This window comes from Semicossyphus pulcher, unplaced genomic scaffold, assembly GCF_022749685.1.
Source record: "Semicossyphus pulcher isolate SPU_LCO1_2020_fin unplaced genomic scaffold, fSemPul1.0.p SCAF_21, whole genome shotgun sequence".
In the NCBI taxonomy this organism is placed as follows: domain Eukaryota; kingdom Metazoa; phylum Chordata; class Actinopteri; order Labriformes; family Labridae; genus Semicossyphus; species Semicossyphus pulcher.
Genome location: NW_027211695.1, coordinates 19957788 through 19978696, shown reverse-complemented (window position 1 = coordinate 19978696; position 20909 = coordinate 19957788). Strand labels below are relative to the sequence as shown.

Below are 20909 nucleotides of genomic sequence, written 5' to 3'. Positions count from 1 at the left end.
ATTGCATTTAAAGGCTGCATTTTAGGGTAGAAAACACTGATATGTACCATATTATGTAAGAAAATTGTAACAGAATATAACACTTGAAAGTCTCGAACATTTATAGGAGAAACTTTAAACTGTAATAGTGTTTAAAAGTTCACCATTCATATAAAAGTAACAGGATTCATTTAAAATCTATTCGACCTCCCGATGTAAACATGATTTGGCACAAGAAATAGTGTCTGTTAACCGTCTGTTGGATCCATTTATAAAAGCTAAAGTCGACGTTATCTGATTGTCTTCTGCTTTTCCTCAAAGCTCCACACCGTCATGCGTCTTCCCCTCCTCCTCTTTTGCTCCCTCCTCTTCTTCTGTGCTGTCGCCGTCTGCCTCCTTGGCTCCTCCTTTGTTCCCCATGTCTCCTTTCCACACCTCCTCCATACATTCTGAGGGAGGGAGAGAAACAAAACAAATAATTGTTAGGGATTGTTGTCATCCTCTGTTTGTGTGGTTCCGAACACAAAATCTCACATGTATTCTTTTATAAAAGTATTTGTAGCTAAAATGTAGGATGAAAAGTGAACCTTGCTCCGACTCCTCCAGGACGTGGTTCTGACACAGGAAGTTCTCCAGCCTCTTGTCCTGATGATGGAAGTACCAGTCCTCCACAACGTCCTCATACTCCTCCAGCATCGTCTCACACTGAACAAAACAGAATATTTAAACAATAACTGAATGAATATAATTAACTTTTCAGCAATGTTCCCTAAATTATGTACGCTAGTTATCGGACCTGTTTTTTCATGTCTGACACCTCTACAGAGGGTTCGTCCCACAGCTCAAAAGGTAGACCCAAGTCCACTTTAACTCCTTTGTGGACCAGGTTCTTCAGGGTCGTCATGGTCTGACTGGCTCCCTGCAATACACAAACATAGATAAATATTTGCAGATGACAAATAATAGGACAAAAATAGCATGGTAGATTTGTATTTTAACGTGAAGCATACAGGTATACTCCATGATGGAGTAAACAGCAAAGCTTCAAACATGATGAAAAGTATTCATGAGAATGGAGACAGATCATCTTCACCTTGGCGTATCGCAGGCTGCCAGGCCTCTCTGCATGGACGCTGTACTGCAGGATGCGTTCACATATGTTGTCTACAGCCTCAGTCAGCCGAGTTTCCCTGTAAACGGAAGTTAAGTCCTGGCTTTACACACACAGTAGCAAACTTTTCAGCAGTAAAAACATCGTCTATTAGTCATGAGGATTGCTATTCAGATTATCCAACCAGTTGCAAATATCATCTCTGACCCTGAAGAAGCTTAAAGTTATATTTATTGCATTCATACAAAAGTAATAGTTTCCAGGCTTCACTCACGAGGTGTTGTACTTGATCTTTCTTCTTCTCTTGCCTGTATCCAGCACTTCTCCAACCTCCAGGACTTCCTTGGACCGACCAGTTTTCGCCAGAGCATCCTGCAGCTCCACCGTCAGGAACTTACACACTGAAACACAGGTAAAAGCCTCATAAATCAAACCTCATTGAATGTATTTACATGTCACGGCGCTTAAGCAGACACTCGAACACTCAAATGTATGTAAACATGCTATACTGTAGTCGTAAGCCATAGCGTTACCGTAGATAGCATCATAACAGCTAGCTACTGTCACGTCTTCGTCCTACCTTCGCATTTATTCGGAAGTCTCTCGTCGTCCTGTGCCGTGACAAAACCGCAGACGCAAAAGAAAAATATTCTTAAAAGTTTCATCGTTCTAAAACCAACAGACAAACTTAAAATTTAAAAGCACAGCAGCCACATCGGCATTTTTGGAGGCGAATTCGAAATGCGCATGCGTAGAGTACCCAAACAGACATGACGAGTCGATGCCTGAACTGATGGATTTCAGGGCAGGTCGATAGAAGAAGTGGACAACTCTCCAGTACTTCATAAAGTAAAGCAGTGTAAAATGTTTTACTCAATATTTTACACTTACATCGTTTGAAATTCAGTTTGAACACATTTCTACCTAATTTAGTTTTACGGCTCAACATTTTCCCGTTTGTTTTTAGCCATATTACACGCTTAAAACTGAACAGAGACACGATTACAATTTGTAGTACTTGCACGGAAAGCTAATGTATGGCTATATATGTATGCTAAAAGAGACTATTGTGTAACATAATGTTTACATTGCATATAACCATATTAAAAAAGAAAAATCATGACGTAATAATATTTGTTTAGTACATTTATGACGCATATAAACATATCTAAAAACAAAACATTTATTCCTCATTTATAAACAAAACAATTTTCAAAAGTCCATAAATATAAATGGGGAGGTATTTAAAAGCTGGTGAGCAAATATGGGTTTTAAAAATAGGAGTATAATAAAAGCAAAGAAGCAGACAGCTGCTAATACTTTAATAGACATGTTGCTTTGTCAACCACAACCCTCTTTGTCCCTGGATGTGTTTTTACTTTATTATTATCACAATAATAATCATCATAATTGCCATTGTAGTAATTTAGCAGACACTATCTGGTTTGTCAACAGTTATATAGTTCAGCTTTAATCCCACAGGAATGAGATAAGATAATTCTGTTGATATTTGGCTGTGAGGTGGTTAAAATAGACGCCGCTTGCTTGCCTCTCGGTTTCTCGGGTGTCAGGGGCAACACACTCGACAGCAACAGATACTCCAGGAGTGTGCGGCGGAGGAGGGAAGAGGAGAAGAGACCGCAGAGATAAGGGAAGCGAAGACCATGTTAACATGAAGAAAGAGGGGAAGAAAATTAATGAGACACGAGGAGAAATGTGCTCCATCCAGCAGAGCTCGAGCAGCAGTGAGTGACATACACACGTGCACACACACTCCTGGAAAACACGCTTGTTTATGTTCTCCAGCAGCAGGACAGTTTGCACACACACGCGTCAGAGGATGAAGTGTCTGCAACTCAAGAGTTGCTGTGGTAACCGTAGTAGTTTACCACCTATAAGTGTGTGTTATGTCACTTAGCGAGGGGAATGTCTGCCTGTTGTCTGTGTGGAGGGAGGTCACGTTACACTGCAGTGTCATCCTGATCCTATGGGTCACGCCTGTATGCACATGGACTCACACACTCGTGCATCAAGTCTAGAGGCTGTTACACACACACACACTCAGATGAAACATAAGAGATGTTGTCTGGGAGCGTGTAGCGCTCGCATCGAGCTGCAGCATCAGTTTTCATTCTCTTTTTTTTCCCTTCAGGTCCAGTGAAACAAAGATGACGATCAAGCAGCCCCGACGGATTCAGAGGAGAGAAGGAGACAGTTTTTAACAGCTGACTGTGGGACAAAGAAGAAGAAAGAAGAGGAGGGAGCGGACAAATGCTGCCTGTTTGTCAGAAAGGAGCACAGATGAATGTCCCTGAAGAATGTGGATTCCTTAAATGACAAGAGGAGGACAAAAGGAGGATCGCTGCCTGCGCACGAGGAGACGTTTCAACTCAGGAAAACAAGCGAAGACACGTCTAGTCTGACTTTAAGGTAAAGAATTTAACAGCAGTTTATTTTGGTTACATTTCAATGATTATTGTAATAAAATGACTGATACTTTAGCTCCTTGGACCATAAAAATAAGGTTACTATTATAAAAAATACGGTCTCAAGGGAAGCATTCAGATCTCAGCCCTGGAACAAGCTGTCACTCGCTCGGTGACAGCTCTTTTAATACACATTCCAACACTAGATAATAAAACATCTAAATGTCAATACTTAATAATAATTTAATTATTGTCAGGCTGATGTAAAACTTTGCTTTTAATTCTTAAAGAAAGTAAAGATACAAACCCACTTATTTTTCATTTAAGATACGATCATTCTTTATTGATCCCCAGACGGGAAATTCAGGTGTTGCAGCAACACAAAGAGAAAATAACAAGTAAATACAAACAACAATAGATCAAATACAGAGGATAAAATAAGGGCTATACAAATCGGAGTAGAAGTTAAAGTGACGGTTAATGGTAGCAACACTTCTGCAGTATGACATGAGATCTAGTGTTACATATGGTGCAATATAAAAGTGAAGCATTATCACACGAGAGTGAGTGATGATCAGTGAGACTGCACGACCACGAGTTTGATGTTGCTTTTATACAACAGTTACACAAGCGGCAAATATTAGTAAACAGTATTAATCAATAATAGATCACTTTTTGCTCCACCAACAACTAGCTCCGCAGCTTAACTGAGACTGGACTGTTGTTGCCAGGCAACCCAAACATCCTCCTGCACTGTGTGTCTACAGGTGACCGCAGATCAGCTGCTTTTATGTTCAGCCAGCCAGTGAAGTAAGAGTCTGCTGTGTGACTCAGAGGCACCAGCGCAGAACACCTGGCATTGCTGGCGGAGTGATACACACAGTGAAAAGTCCAAGTGATGTTATTCTGTATATCAGCACTAATGGAATGCCTCTTGTCCAATCAGATTACTTGATCAGAACCAACTGTTGGTTAATGAACTATAATGTAATATAACACAATTTAGAACGAGTGCAGCAGCATGAACAGAGTGTCAAATGATGTATGGTATTGTACAGTATGCTATATTACTGTATATGTATATAATGTATGATATGGAACAGTAAATGAATAGTAAACTAAAAGTAAACTGTAATAATATAGTGTAACATAATATACAGTGTGTGGTATCAATGATGTAGTACAGCAATAAGAAGTATGGTAATATAACTCTAGTTGTTGTTCTCCAGCAGAGTATCCTCTCTAATCGTTGTTAACTCACAGTTCAGTCGTGCATTATTTAACACGTCAGCTTTAAGCTGATAAAAGCTCCTCGACAGTTAAAGAGTCGTCTCTTCTTACACAAACTGTGCGGCTGCCTCTGAAGCTGTTCTTTGTGTCTGCGCTGTGTTTACATCTTCAGTTAAGTCTTCATTATACTGCAGCAAAGACGGACACTTCAAAGTGAAGCAACAGAGTGAAGAACATGAGTTTTAACACACATCAACAGAGGACCTAAAAGTAGAGTCATGTACAGTTATATACACGTTTAAACCAGTGTGAATGTGGAGAGTAAACCAGGAGATTGGACATCATGCAGCTCTGAATGTTTGCTAAGATTCAACCAACAAATCCAAATCCACGACCTGGCCTCAACTAACAGAAAAAACAAAACAAAACTTAAAATAACACCAGCCACTGTGGCACGGGGAGAGTGGATCACCCGCCCTGTCTTAAATGCATATATATATATATATATATATATATATATATATTTTAGGGATAGACCGATTATCGGCAGCGATATTCAGCATTTTGACACATATCGGCATTGGCCTTTTTAAAAAATTTTTTTTTTAATCCGACGGCCGATAAGAGATCAATTTAAAACTGGGTTATTTTGGCTCTGATGCAGCCGCGCCTCTCTGTCTGCAGTCACTAGAACCCACCCACAGCACTGATTGGTTACACGCAGAGCCATGGCACAGGTAACAGCCAATCAGCAGTAAGAGCTGTGCATGCAGAGCGCTCACACACACGGCGGAGAGGAGAAAAAGTTCATTTCTTTGCAAATTTTATTTAACTTAGTTTTAATTACTTCATAAAACTTCAGGAAGTTATTTATTTATTTATTTAAATTTTCAGTTAACTTTATAAGAGATGCTGCTGACCCTGGGAACTCCCTGCGCTGTTTGTTTGTTTGTTTAATAAACATATGCTTAAAGGCATTTAAACAAAGTGAAGTGTTGGAGTTTGTATTATTCAAAATTTTGACGCCAATATTTTCACTTTTACTGCAAATGAATATCGGCTCCAAATATCGGTTATCGGCCTCCTTGACTACTAATAATCGGTATCGGTATCGGCCCTGAAAAAAACATATCGGTCTATCTCTAATATATCTATTATCTATCTATTATATATCTATTTCTATCAAAATAAAAGCCTAAATACTCAAAAATATTAATAACACAAATGGTATCAAACTTAATCCTTATTCTTCCTTTAACGAAATAATAATAATGAATAAATAAATAAAATTCATTAATGATAAACATCTACATTTGATAGCTGCTATGCTAAAGCTAACAAGGAATCCTAACAAACAAACAGAAAAAGGTGATAAATCATGAATTTGTTGCGTTCTTTACGTGTGTTATTCTCGTGTTTGTGTCTCTCTGCGTACATCCGATACAAGTAAATCAAACCGTCTCTGATAATCGACACTGAACTGCACGGCATCTGCAAACGCAAGCACCTGCACAGCAAGGCCCCGAGATGACCCCGCACGCACGCACACACGCACGCACACACGCACGCACGCGCTGAAGTCTTCTCTCTGTCGTACTCCCGCTGACACAGAGAAGTCACACTGCTTCACACACACACCAGTTGATGCGCACACACACACACACACTGCTGACTCAGAGGCCCAAGCAGGTCGTATCACTGATGACTAAAACGGTACCATTACCTTACACACGCACGCGCACACACACTGGTATCAGTATCGGAGCAACCCCGTTATATCCTGTCAAATTAATGCAAAGGCTAAAATAGGAATAAAACTTTATTAACAACATGTAAACAAACATTAACGTTGGTGCGTTTTGTCATTATAAACATGCTGTCAGTGTAACTCTATCCACACACTGAGGGGACGTTTCCATATGAACTATTCATCTCCTCGCCGTCTTCCCCCTCTCCTCTCCAGCAGCCATGCCTGAGCGGGTGCACAGTTTCCAGGGTCAGAGCTTCCACAAACTGAGGCGCGCCTGCCTGCGTCGAGGAGCGCTCTTCAAAGACCCTCTGTTCCCCGCCTCCGCCCAGTCGCTCTTCTACAGGAGGGAGCCGCCGCCGGGTCTGAGCTGGAAGAGGCCCCGGGTGAGTCTGCCTGAAAGCCTTCAAACCACCACAACTATCTTTGAGTCCACCCTCGTGTAACTTCGCCGCCCGGCTCAGCGTTTCCATCACATTATGTTAATTAAAGCACTTTCTATTATCGGCGAGGCGTCAGGCAGCGACACCTGAGCCCTCGGGGAGCGAGCGGCGCGTGCTGCCGATGGAACGCTCTATAAGTGTGTGTGTATAACCACCCACAAACTATTCGGCTATTTGTATATCCCGTCTAAATAGCCCAGGTGTTTTTAGCACAGTGTTGGGATGGGCGCAGCTGTGTGTAAGTATAGACGGTTATTGTGGCCACAGCAGGACAACAGGCCTTTAATGGAGGTCAGTTTATTTATCGGCTCGTATCGAGCGTTGTTGGGAAAGAGAGAAACTAAAAGAGTCTCTGAACAGTCAAGAATAACGGCGACAAAGTGAATTAAAATACACATTTGATGTCACAAGAGCTGTTGTTTTCAAATGTCTTTTGCTTCCTGTCTCCTTCTTATTTATTTATTTATTATAAAAAGTTAAAAGATGTCAGTCACATTTTAAGGAACTCTTTAAAAAGCTAAACTAAAAACATTTTAAGACCTTTTTTTTGGCCTTTTAAGCCTTTGTTGAGACGCATTTGCTGTTTTAAATTAGTTGTATATAAACGTCATTTAGTCTTGAGCAGTTTAGTGTCTTTCAGCTCATTGTTTTGGTTTTCGGGCTAACAACTTTATTGTTTTTTAAAGATGCAACATGATTTTATGTAAAAAATGTGATTGGCAATACATTTCCCCAAAAACAGATTTTGCTGATGTCTTTTGTTTCCTGTCTCCTGCTCAGTTTTATCAAATTTTTGGGTCGTAAAGTTCAAAGACAGCAGTCACATTCCGCGGAATTCGATTTTTTTCACTCTACATTGCTAAACTTTGATGTCTTTAATTAAGAGAGAGGACAGTGGATAGTTCCGGAAACAGGGGAAGAGAGAGTGGGGGTGACATGCAGCAAAGGGCCGAGGATGGGACGCAGCGCCCCAACATGATAACTTTTTTGGGCCCCTAGTCGATGGGACAGCTATAGAGAGACAGGAAACGTGGGGAGAAGAGAGCGGGCAGAGCGGGAGTCGAGCCTGCGATCAGTGCGTCGAGGACTGTTGCCTCTGTACACGGGGCGCCCGCTCCACCAACCGGGCCAAACCAGCGCCCCCCGACATGACAGAAAACCACAGAGACAATACGGCCTGGTTCCTGGTAAATGATTCACTGTATTTGACCTGGACTTGGATTAGTTGCTGGAAATTTAAAAAGAATGGATTAACCAATTAAAACAAAACGCATGAAAACATAGAAAAGACTTGTGTGAACAAAATAAAACGACTGAAATGCTCTTTTCAGGGCGTCTGTGTGAAACCCTGCTGGTGGTTACTTTGCTGATTCGGGGCCGGAGAGAAAGGGTTAATGGTATTGTGTTCCTAATGCTCCACTCAGGTATTTTAAGCGTGTATCAACAGGGAGTCGGATCATAGAGTGACATCTGTCGCCTCACTCTGCTGACACACACACACTATTACCCCCATTAACCGCCCCCTTCACCGTCCAGGTGGCCTTTTTCTTCCTATGAACTCGATATGATCACAAGGAAGATTCATATCTTGTCTAGAGTTGCCTTTAACGAGGTTATGAGCACCGAGTGTGTATGTTCCTGCGTGTGTGTGTGTGTCCAGCAGCACTTCTTGTGTTACCTGACCCTGTCCAAACGGAGATCAGCAGGTCCACACAGACAGGATCTGTCTCCTCAGCAGAGCTCTGACACCCTGAATCAGCTCCCAGGCCTCGTAAAGCACTGTGAAGCTGCTAACTGTCATTAGAGGTTATTAAATATTTTCATAATAAAATGTAATTTAGTCCCTGAAAACAAAACTTCTGTTCCAAACTACTGAAAACAGAACCTAAAGGAGAGAGGGCTGTCTACAGAGCAGTTTAGCGTCTTTCAGCTTTTTGTTTTGATTTTCCGTTCTCACAACTTTAAAGCTGCTACATAAAATGTTTATGTTAGCAAAGGTTTGGTCCATTTTATTTCATCTTTCAGATAATTGTTTTGTTTTTTATAAGCGACATACTATACAATCAATATTTGCTCTGATTAGCTTTTTAGCCTGTTTTTACGGAAGAGGATTAGGACCACTGGAAAAAAAAAAAAATTTAAGGTCCAATAAAAAAAATTTAAAATTTAATTCTGAGAAAAAAGTCGGAATTCTGACTTTTTTCTCAGAATAAAAAAAAATAAAAAATTTATTGGACCTTCATTTTTTTTTTTTTCAGTGGCCCTAATCCTCTTCCGTATGTTTTAGCTCATTGTTTTGGTTTTTCAGATGCAGAACAGCTCTGTTTTTAAAACATTTTTATGTTTGAAAAGATGACTTTGTCTACTTTACATTTCCCCCAAACATACTTGCTGTTGTAAATTAGTTAAACTCAATTTGTAGAAGAAAAGGCCGTCTTACGAGCTTTGTAGCATGTTTTAGCTCATTGTTTTGGCTTTCGGACTCACAACATTCCTGTTTTTTAAAGCTGCTGTATGAAATTTTTATGCTATGTCATTTTGTCTGCTTTACATTTCCCCCAAACATATTTGCTGTTGCTAATAAGTTGTACATAAACTCAATTTGTGTCAATGGGTGATTGGGCTATCTAGCTTTTTAGCATCTTTAAGCTAACTGTTTTGGTTTTAGGACCTACATTTTTACTGCGTTTTAAAGCTGCTACATAAAATTTGTTATGATAAAATTTCTTCTAAAAATGTTGCAAATAAGTTGTACATAGAATCATTTTGTAGAAGATAGGAGTGTCTAAAGAGCATTTTAGCATCTTTAAACTGTTTTCTGACCCACAACAATAATGTTTTTTTAAAGCTGCTACGTAACATTTTTGCGTTTAAAAAATTTGGTCGGTATTAAATTTCCCCCAAAACATAAATGCTGTTGCAAATGAGTTATAAACTCAATAGTAAATAGTAGCACATAAATAGCAGTATATAAACTCTATTTGTAGAAGAAATGACTTCATTTAGAGCATTTTAGCGTCCTCGAGCTAACTGTTTTGGTTCACTCACACCATTCTCATCAGTATTGTTTAAAGAAGCAGCAGGCAGGGGGAACGTGTACAACTGTACTTACCTTTAAAGCATTGAAAAACAGACAAAGCTAGCGATTAGCTACCGGTAGCACTGTAGCTTTAAGAACCACATATTTCCCTCAGAAGTTGGAGGAGAAAAAATTGGAGCTCAAATTAAAATGAAATTGGAGTCAGTGGGCACAAACATGACTTTATGTAAACGCTAATGTTGCTACTTGTGTTAACGACGAGGACAACAAACAACCATGTTTTCTTTCTTGTGCTCACGCTCCAGGAGATCTGCAAGGACCCCCGTCTGTTTGTCGATGGCATCAGCACTCGTGACTTGCACCAGGGCAGTCTGGGTAACTGCTGGATGGTGGCTGCCATTTCCTGCTTGGCATCTGAGCCGTCTCTGTGGAAGAAGGTGCTGTATTTATGTTCCTCATTCTTCTTCCACTTCCTTCTTGTGTTACCTCTTTTTTTTCTCCTTCCTTCGTTGTTTCACCTCCCTGCTCTTCTCCTCTCAGGTGATCCCCGACCACATGGATCAGGAGTGGAATCCAAAGCACCTCAACCTGTACGCAGGAATCTTCCACTTCCGGTTCTGGCGACTGGGCCGATGGATGGACGTCGTTGTGGACGACCGTCTGCCAGTGAGTGGGGATGGAGTGCTGCTCTTCTGCCGCTCGGCCACGCCTCGGGAATTTTGGAGCGCCCTGTTGGAGAAGGCCTACGCCAAGTGAGTGGAGGATGCTGGTTGATATGTGATGATATTAGACTTTGTAAGAATGTCCTGGTTCCATTTGATGCCACCAATGGAGAAGCCATGTTTCACTGTTCCAGTCACTCTATCTGGATGCTCTCCAGGCTAAACGGCTGCTACGAGGCCCTGGAGGGAGGAAACACTGCAGAGGCTCTGATCGACTTCACCGGTGGGGTTTCGGAGCCCCTCAGTCTGGACCGCGAGGCCCTCAGCCTGCACAGCGACCAGAGGAAGACTTTCTTCCAGACGCTGGCCAAGGCCCACGACCGCAAAGCCCTCATCACCTGCTCCATCCGAGTAAGGCCTCTTGAAACAGACCAGTCAGTGAATGTGGCGATACATTCTTTTAAGTTTGGTGTGTTTCTCAGCCAGCAGAGGGGGAGACGGTGGAGTCAGTGTTGGACTGCGGTTTGGTGCGAGGACACGCCTACGGGATCACAGCAGTGAGGAAGCTGCGGCTGACGGAGACGCTGCTGAATACGTGTGGGATGTCGCGACTCTTCGTGGTGCGCATGAGGAACCCGTGGGGGACCACAGACTGGACGGGAGCCTGGAGTCAGGGGTGAGAACTTCTGCTTTTTCTGTCACATGTGTGACTGCTGAGTGCATTTAAAGTCTGCTGGAGCTGTGGGAGAAGAACCGTCGCTGACATTTACCAGCCTCAGCGTGACATTTAACGTGCCATGGCAGCTTTTTTACAACAGTTTTGGAAATGTTTTACACGCTGACATCTGCCATGTACATTATGAACCTATGAGATGAAAGGGGCCAAAATGGATCTATAAAAGCTCTATTTTCCATATGTCACTTACAGCATGTTGAACCATGGAGCGTGTTATTACTTTCTGCTGCCTTTGACATTTCTGCCCTTGAACGCCCCCTGCAGGTCGCAGCAGTGGCAGCAGATGAGTCGGGCCGAGAGGGAGAAGATGGGTCTTATCGTTCGAGACGTCGGGGAGTTCTGGTACTTTTTTATTCCCTTATTAAATGTTTGGATCTTTATGTCTTTCCAGTGAAGTAGTTGCTTATTTTCCTGCCGATTGTATCAAAATATGCATTTAAAAAACCTTTATTTTAAGCACCAGAATCAGGGGAACTAAAAAGACTTCAAAACCAAACCAATGCTAATTGTGCTAATGCTAATTTATCGCCTCTCGTTCTTCAGGATGGATTTCGAGGATTTCTGTCGCTACTTCACTGATGTAGTTGTGTGCCGGCTGTCGGAGAGGACTCTGCTCTGGCCGAGCTCTCACTGGAGAGAAGTGCGCCACTACGGGGAGTGGTCTCCTGCTCCTGCTTCCTCTGGAACGCCTCCCCCCTCCGCCCTCCACGGCAACCACCCGCTGAGTTTGGCGAGAAGCAACAGCAAACCTGGAGGGATGAAGCAGCGAGGGAACCGGAAGGAGGCCAGGCTCGGGGAGAGCCAGCAGCAGGGAGGGAAGAGAGAGAGAGGAGTTAAGACTGTGAGAAAGGCAAAAGAGGAGGATGATGGAGGAGAGGAGGGAGGGTGGGAGGAGCAGATGGATAAGAGGAGTCGATGTGGAGGATGCATCAACCACAGGGACACTTTCCTGCACAATCCACAGGTAACACCAAAGAAGAAACTCCCATGAGTTCTTTTTAGGGGATTTTCAAAATAAAACGCAGGTGAAAATACAAAAAAGGGCATTTTAAGTAAACAAAACATTAAAAACATAATAAAAAACATGATTTCTGGCTTTCCAGTTCATGTTTGAGGTGAGAGGCAAAGAGGAGGAGGTGCTGATCTGTCTGCAGCAGGAGGACAGGAGGATACGGAGGAAAGATGGAGGAGGAGAAAACCTGCCTATCGGTTTCGAGGTGCTAAAGGTGAGCAGCGTTCAGCTTAACACAAAATAAATCAATAAAAAAAGATGAAACTTCCTGTTGCCTGACTTGTTGATGCTCAGGTGGAGGTGAACCGCCGCAGCCGGGTGCAGTGTGTGGTGGAGCAGGCGGCCAGCTCCGTCTACATGGACTCCCGCAGTGTGACGCTGAGGGGGACTCTGGCTCCCGGGCGCTACGTCGTGCTGCCCACCACCTTCCTGCCTGGAATCACAGGACGCTTCCTGTTACGCCTCTTTTCCCATTCCCACATCACGCTCAGGTGTGTGACTGTTTGACAGCCTGACAGATATGGGGATTTGGTGACCTATACCAATACCGATATCAGTACCGATATGGCAGGCAATACAGTGATGTGTGTATTTTGCACTGTTACGACCATCCAAATATACTCAGAATGCTGCTTTATTAAACTTAACTTAAACTTAATATAACTTTTCCAAAATAAAGGTTACCACTTCTAAATCACCCTCAACATTTTTAATGTTCTTTAAAAAAGGATATTGGAAAAAAAAAGATGATATTAACAGCCTAAATTTGCAGTTAAAGGAGCAGCTCGCCCCTGGAAAAAGCCAGTCAGTTACAAAGCTGGTGTTCCTGTAATCGATGTAATTGATGGAGGCAGTGATATTTGAAATTGGTGCCATAGCTGTGGTGAAAGTTGTACAAACAGCTTGTGGTTTCGCCCATTCTACATTCCTACAACACCCAGCATGCATTGCGCCCCTCCCTCTGAAAGGAACGGCCCAGCAAGAGACGCTGGAGTGAAATACGACCGTTTCTCTGCAGGCGACGGCTCAGAGCGGGACAGAATCCGAAAGAATATACCGGTGGATCGTCTAAAAAATCTTCAGCTCTGCAGTCTACATTTCAAACTGACGATTCTGAACGAGACATGACATCAGAGGCGGGCGTCCTAGATTGAGGAAGTGTAGCTTAGCGAGCTCCCTCCAGGTCCCGTTGGAGAAGTGGATAGCGTCCTCCAAAGGCTCAGAGCCAAATTGCTTTTTTTCCTACCATAATGGCGTTAGCTCCCAATGATAGCATGATAGGACTGAGGTTTAAAATCGGCGAACTGGCCTTTTAATATCGTCTAAATGATATATCGGTCGGGCTCAGGTGTGCATGTTTTGTGATAATAAAAAGTCCTTTTCAACCTTCGGCCAACCTCCGTTGTTTTTCTGTTTTTCATGTGCAGGGAACTTACGGAGGATTTGCCGCCTCCCTCTGTCTTCCTGTGTTTTCTACCTCAGCCCTCTGTGGTGACGACAGTCCATCTCCGCAGGGCGTCAGGACTCAACTCGCCCAAACAGACAGGTGGATTAGCACAACACTTCCCCTCTAGTTTAACACATAAAGGAGGCCATAAGATGCAGGCAAAACGCATGTGGTGACAAGCACGCAAACACCGTTATTATCCTGCATTCCAAGCTGTTACCTTACAAAATGAACACACCTTGCTGGTCAAACTTAACCTTCCTGTTAAGCCGTTTTGTGTTGTTCTGTGATCCACAGCTCCGGATGTTTATGCCATCGTGCGCTGTGAGAATGACTCCATACGGACGCGCGTGTTCAAGGCGGAAGGAAACCCCGAGTTCAACCTGCGAGCCATCTTCTACAGGCGACGCCCAAACACACACATCTCTATTGAGGTTTGACACACTCATACCACCCCTTCCTCACACACGCAGAGTGCGAACACACACATACTCAGTCCCAGTGTGTGTGTCTCGTTGTGTGCAGTTGTGGAGGCGAGGTCTGCTGTGGGACTCGGTGCTCGGCGGAGCTCGGCTGAAGACGTCCGAGTCCGAGAGGAGTCGGAGCCACGTGATCGACCTGCGGGGCGGCCAGTCGCGCTCAGGATACAGGGGGTGTGTCTACGTCGAGACGTCCTCCAGCGTCTGCCTCGCAGACTTGTGACAGCACCGTCTGGTTGCCCTGGTAACTGCATCAAGCCATTATAAAATCCGTCCTCTCGGGTAGAAGATGCTGGAAAATAAAGTGCACATAGCATTTAACAACAAAGGTGCTGCTATCAACAACAAACAGTGGACAAACGTTGTCTCAGGCAGTTTCATGTCGACGTAAAGAAAGTTTATATTGTTTAAAAGATGCTCTGTGGTGATCTGCTGGTCAGATGTAAAGGTGGGCGTGTTTTGTGGCGTCAGCCTTTACAGAAACTTCTGCCAAATGTTGTTATATTTCATATTTTATTAGTTTATTATCTTGCTGTTGTTGTTGTCTTGAATATTTCTGATTATTTAAATTATTAAAATGCTTGAATTTAAATGTGAAAACTCACATTTAAGTTGTTGTTATGAAAACATTTTCTTACATATTTAAACTGTCTGTTTTTATTCTAATTACCACACGTGTAAATCAAAAGTCCAAAAGTATTAAAGTCCATTGATTCATGTCTGTGGGAGTTTTAACTCTTTGAAGTGTTTATGAAAAAGAACGAGGTCGTGGAAAGCGGCCACAATGAGTTTCCCCTGAAGTGAGGCTGGGCTGGGAGAGCTCTGATACCTGCAGGTAGCTTGGAGTAGAGCTGCTACTCTTCTTCTGTCTTTTGAGGTTTTCCGGGCCAGTCGAACTGGGAGGTGAACCCAGGGCAGAGCCAGAGCTCGCCTCGGAAGGAGGAGCTGGAAACGTGACTGCTGAGAGGGGCCTGCTGCTGCCGCGACCCGGCCCTGATAAGTGGAAGAAAATGGATGGAAACGTTTATTATAATTTATAGAAAAGAACACATTCTAAAGACTTTATACAGGATCACTTTCACTTTTAATTCAGCTCCAAGAGATTTGTTTGCATTTCTCCACCTGTCTCTTTATTCAGTTTGCAGACTTCAGATGACCTCATATCCATCCATCCATCATGAACCTGTGGAGCACGTCTTTGGATTGAGGGAGGAAGCCAGAGTAGCCAGAGAGAACCCACGCATGCCTGGCCTCATATCAATTAGCCATTTATATAAAATCAAAAAATAGGCCTGTGAGAGGGATTTTTGTTGTTGTTGCTGATTCCCAATGTAAACGGACATATTGCATTGTCTTAATCTGAGTTCACACGTACTAAGAGAAAAGAGTGTGTTTATTTTATTGATACTTTCACAGACTTCAGTCCAACATTGCTGAACCTCAAACAGCTACCGTATGTGGCCTCAGCTCCATCCACACCTCTGTCCTTGTGCAAACTATAGCCTACAAGCTGCCGATAAGACGCGACGGCATATTCACTAGGTATCTTTCCTCATTAGAATGTATTTGTTTATCACGAGCCTGACTCCCTTAAACCTGAGAGCTGCTTTTCAAAGTAAAGGATTATAAACTACCAGGACCCGGGTTTATAGGCTAACGCGATTAGCTTTATGATGCTACAGAAGTGTTTACGACCCAGTGCATTCAATACTGTTTAGAGATAAGATATTGTATGTCAATAAATAATGGCTCTAATGACACTCGTAAAACATTTAAATGTAATGAGTGTGAAAGCGTTATCACTTCCCTACCGTTTAGTCAAACATAAATCTACCTGTGAGTCCTCATTACAGGTAATTTAGCATCTGTTTCGTAGGATGGCTCTAAATATGAACAATTTCATTACAAATGTGACTTCAGGTACACGTAAGACCAAGTTATTTTGCGTTTTGTCCTGAACAGGAAGTGAAAAAATTGATATTTTGCGCTATAATGGGTAAGTGTGAAAAGTTACTATGTACTGGACTTGATATAATTATCAATAACTTTATTTTATGTGTTATTATATGGATTAGTTGTTTTTATTTCCTTGTTAAAAAGTAAAAACTACCGTGTTTCTTGTAAGTAATACGCCCTTCCTTTACCAGCTGCAACATTAACGTGATGGACATATTCCTACATCTATAAATATTATTAGCCCTAACAACATTTGAATATAGGCTAATCTAATCTCGGCTGCTTTTTCACGGTGGCGTCTGTTACCTTTACAATCAGTAGTAAAGCATGAACGCCTCTTCTGAGCATGCGCTCTCGAGAGAGGTGGAGGTTTGGCATCCCTGAAGGAGCGGCTGGCTGTCAGCAGCTCAGATTCTCAGCAGCAGCACGAGGAAGGTAAGCTGAAGGTAAGAGTCTGGGGCTCAAACAAGAAACTGTGCCGTTTTAAACTCTAAGTAACTTCTACTGTAAGTGGATACGTTTTTGTCTTCGACGGTAAAACTTTATCACAGAGCTGATGTTGACTTTACGTCGGTGCGTCAGCGGGGCGGGGCTTTGAGTCTGTAGAAAACTTACAAAATAAAAGGCGAGGCGCGGTTAAACGTTATCTCTGCTGGTTTGTATGCCAGCCATTATTAAGCGTATCATTGAAGTTTTGTTCAAGTTTCATACCTTTCAGTGAACTTTAACTTGTCGGCAGTGCCCCAGTTGATTTTTACTAACCTGTTGTAGGTTTAAAACATAATGTGTATGTTTTTACAGAATGCAATTTTACTAGTTATCGTTTTAAATTCATGTTATTAAGATTTAATATATATTTTTCTTTAGAAATGACATTTTTTATCACGTCTTTAAGTCGCAGTGCACAGGTTGTTTCTTGTCGATGATGTTCCTGTTATATTGGTCAAACTGGCTTTGGTGGGAATGCAGCCAAACCTCTTTGCTGTAATTGAAAAACACACGTAAAAATAGCTTCCGTGTTGTGTGTGAACATGAATTCTATCATTACGTCCTTTGTTGTCACTTTTTCAGCCTATGCTGGTATTTTTGCTGAATTGAATAGAGGCTGGGATGAGTGAACTGACCTGACCCGTCACTAAATCAGTCTAATGAGCAGCAACAAGTGGTGTCTATTTTCTTTTTTAGCTTTGTTCCTGCTCCTTTCGTCTTCAATTTGTGCCTACCACAAATAGAATTGGAATAGAACATGGAACAATTTTAACAAAAAACACATCTTTGTTTTTTCATCATAAAAACAATTCTGGAGGAGGTTTTAGTATATCTCATGTGACTCTGAAGGGGAGCTGTCAAACTACAAAAATTAAACCCTGATGATGTCATCATGATGTCTTTGTGGTCATCTCGGCCTTGGCTTGCCGTCTAAAATTTTTAGACAGGTCATCATTTACAAACAGATGCTGTGTCCGAAACCGCATACTAACGTACTGCCTACTACATACTCAAACAGTATGTACTGCATACTGCCTACTAACCTGACTATTAGGATGCCGTTGCCATCATACTCAGAGCCGTCTTCTCCGTCTCACGTGACTTAATCGTTTACGTATGTCCAATCTGATCTCCGGTCCATCTCCGCCATAGTAGAAGCTGAATAGCCGCAATGCATTTTGGGGCGGTTGAGTACAACCATTGAGCTCCCGTCTCATACTCAAACATCCGGGCCGATCTAGTATACATCCGGGCATTTCTCCCATACACAAAATTGCATACTATGAGATGGGAACGCATGACATACTCAATTTTACGTCACAGTTAGTATGATTAGTATGATAGTATGTGGTTTTGGAGACACTGAGAGTCTTGTGTTTGAAAGAAGAAATTCAAGAGACGTCTATAGTATAAATGATAGGTGCGTTCCCGTTGCATTGTGGGGAATGTAGTCAATTAAAACGCCGTTATTTGCATGCCGACTTTGGAGGTTTAGAAATCATAAAGATCGTGTCACCAGTTTACATTTAAAATATAAAACTCAAAGCAGCAGCAGAACCAGCGATATCATCGTTTTTATTTTCACACTCTTCTTCCTTGTGCCTACATTACCCACGATGCAACCCCACTGCCGACAGTACAGTTGGAGATTCCTGTTGTTTATGCTTATAGCAGCTAATGTAGCGCTAGCCTAAACTCAATTTTTTCTAGCGCCAAACCTTCATTTTTTTTACTTTCTCAAACTCGTCGTTCTCGGAGTCATCTGACGCTGACTCGAGTGACATCACTTGAGTCAATGTGACACCGTTTCTTCTGGAGCCACAAAAGGATTGATGCAACTTTTCCACTTATCCAGTTGACCTTTCCACGACCTGTAAACAGACTTTGAGGGGTGAAATGAGTTATTATTTGCCGTGCTGAAAACATGCGTCAGTTATTATAATTGCCTTTAATTATTTAGCAAACATTACAAATATTTACTGGTTTCAGCCGACCTTCACGTAAGTGCTTAGTCATACTACGTCAGCGATTTGAAGACTCCACGTGAGGCTCGGGGTATTTTATGATGTCCATTTTCACGTCACACTTTTTCACTTGTATTTATTTAGTAGTAGTAGCTACATTTGTAGTTATAAAACAAGCTAAGTGATACATTCAACAATTGCTAATGATGAATTAAATGTTGTTGACGTGTACTTTCAAAACATAAACACGTTCAGATTTCAGTGTGCAGACGTTTCATCTCTTCTGTCTCATCTTCCTCTGTCGGTCAGAGACCTTATTGCTGACAATGTCAAACAGTCGACTTATTCAACACATCCGCCGGCCTCCTCAGGCCCCAGCACCCGCACTAGGTGAGCTTAACTGACAGTCAGAGTCACACATCCCTGTTTTTTCTGTGTATCCGTGCTTTCATCTAATTCTATCCTTTCTTCTTGCAGCATGTTCAAAGGTGTTTTTGTGCATCATGCCCATCGCTCAGATTGCAATCGGTGAGTGATTGATGCACATTCACAGACAGTTCCTGATAATTTTATTGTGAAATATTGCCTGACTAATCTCCTGTCCTCAAACAGGTGTGGTACACCTGGATAACTGTCCGCGGCAGCACTACATCCCAATCTACCTGATCGTGGTGGGGGTCTTCGGCCTGGTGCTGGCGGTGCTCTCCTGCCTGCCGTGCGCTCAGGAGCCCACTGACGGCACCACGAACCCGCTGAGCCGAGTCTGCACCGCCTGGAACTCCATCACGTCCTTCTTCCTCTTCTGCTGGTTTATCGCTGGTGAGTTTGACTTTGACCCCTGACTCTTTCACATTTACACCACGACAACAGAAAAACAGTTTCTGTTTCGTCCGGTTTAAACTGTCAAAGACAGATGTGGTCAACAGATAGCACACACTTCTGCTCTCAGAGTGAGCACACAGTTAAGTCGGCAACTTCTTAAAAACGCTTCGTACATCCTTTTCAAAACAGGTGCGTAGGAGAGGAGCAGGTAATCCAGCACACTGTCTAACTCGCAGAAATGTTTTTATTTGCAGCGTTTTGGTACCAGGCCTTCATCAGGCATCTGTAGTTGCTTGACTCGGCCACTAGATGTCCCTGTCTGCCAGAGATTCTACATATTAAGTCCTCTCAGTGCAGCTAGCGGTGACCTTGTAGCATCCTGTAAACATCACAGCTTAGGTGGCCCGTCCCATGAAGTTCATTATTAATTGAACTCCTTTTAATCAGCCCAAACTGAACACATTTAATGACCCAAAAAATGTTGTAATAAAGACATGAATGAGACTAAATATATTCACGTCCTTTGTTTCTGTCTCTCCAGGTAACGTGTGGATCTACTCCATCTACCAGCCCAACTACAACAAGAACTCCACAGACACAGACCCGTACTGTGACAAGACGCTCTACCTGTTCGCCTTCTGGACCACCACGCTGGTCTACATCCTGTTCGGCCTCTTCCTGGTCGGAGGCTGCTGCGTGTTCGGCTGCCTCTACCTGTGCGGCCGAGCCGATCCCGACGACGATCTATAGAGGCTGTTCGGGGGGATTTCACTCGCTGCCTTGGAAATAATATATAGTTTATATTTTAAGCCAGGAATTGGGCTTCAAGTTGAGACAGAGAATACAGGATAAAATGAGAAATCAAGTTTGCCTTATAGTTACTTTATTACGTCTATTTGAGTCAGAAAGGCCCTTTTATTAACAAAAACTCTACACACACACACACACACATATATATGTATATAAAGGAACAATACAACATAAGAGTACTGTAAATGATTATACAGATAATAAAAAGATCTAAATATAACAAATGTTTCAGTCAGACTCTAATTTAACCAAACATGCTCCACATCTTTCCCATAATGCACTGCAATGAGGATGATTTCTTTCACACCATAATGCACACTGTAGCTGCATCCCAGTTCAGGGGCTGCATCCTGCGAATGACGCATTTGAAGGCAGATTGCGTCACAGCGGCGCGTCGAAGGCTCCTTCAGATGCGTCCTCCTTTTCCCGGGCCACGAAGGATCCATCGGCTGCATCCTCCGCGGCCCAACGTATCCTGTAATTCATTGCGTGCCAATTCAAACGAGATGGCGGACTCTCAAGCGGCCGAGGAATACACTTTGAAATGTACGTTTTT

The 20909-nt window shown here is 42.7% G+C and overlaps 3 protein-coding genes across 4 annotated transcripts; 2 read left to right on the top strand and 1 right to left on the bottom strand.

Annotated features, from left to right (window-relative positions):
• Nucleotides 1–18: 18 nt before the first annotated feature.
• cnpy4 (canopy FGF signaling regulator 4) lies at nucleotides 19–1812 on the bottom strand. The gene is made up of 6 exons (XM_069672629.1): nucleotides 1671–1812; nucleotides 1365–1491; nucleotides 1073–1169; nucleotides 776–898; nucleotides 567–684; nucleotides 19–428 (listed from the first exon to the last, which is right to left on the bottom strand). The coding sequence occupies exons 1-6, from the start codon at nucleotides 1753–1755 to the stop codon at nucleotides 295–297; spliced, it is 684 nt and encodes a 227-aa protein (XP_069528730.1). The 5' UTR covers nucleotides 1756–1812; the 3' UTR covers nucleotides 19–294.
• Nucleotides 1813–6714: 4902 nt separating this feature from the next.
• LOC138600903 (calpain-5) lies at nucleotides 6715–14811 on the top strand. Its single transcript, XM_069672441.1, has 12 exons — nucleotides 6715–6879; nucleotides 10282–10413; nucleotides 10517–10728; nucleotides 10857–11049; nucleotides 11121–11314; nucleotides 11639–11716; nucleotides 11918–12338; nucleotides 12478–12600; nucleotides 12681–12877; nucleotides 13814–13932; nucleotides 14131–14267; nucleotides 14359–14811. The coding sequence occupies exons 1-12, from the start codon at nucleotides 6715–6717 to the stop codon at nucleotides 14533–14535; spliced, it is 2148 nt and encodes a 715-aa protein (XP_069528542.1). The 3' UTR covers nucleotides 14536–14811.
• A 1822-nt stretch (nucleotides 14812–16633) lies between these two features.
• On the top strand, nucleotides 16634–20542 carry LOC138600943 (transmembrane protein 272-like). Of its 2 annotated transcripts, none has more exons than XM_069672502.1 (5): nucleotides 16634–16714; nucleotides 19031–19111; nucleotides 19199–19249; nucleotides 19334–19540; nucleotides 20085–20542. In XM_069672502.1, exons 2-5 carry the CDS (start codon nucleotides 19048–19050, stop codon nucleotides 20291–20293), a joined length of 531 nt encoding a protein of 176 aa, XP_069528603.1. In that variant the 5' UTR covers nucleotides 16634–16714; nucleotides 19031–19047; the 3' UTR covers nucleotides 20294–20542. The 2 variants fall into 2 exon arrangements, with proteins under 2 accessions (XP_069528603.1, XP_069528604.1); XM_069672503.1 differs by having other exon boundaries at nucleotides 16653–16703.
• Nucleotides 20543–20909: the final 367 nt, after the last annotated feature.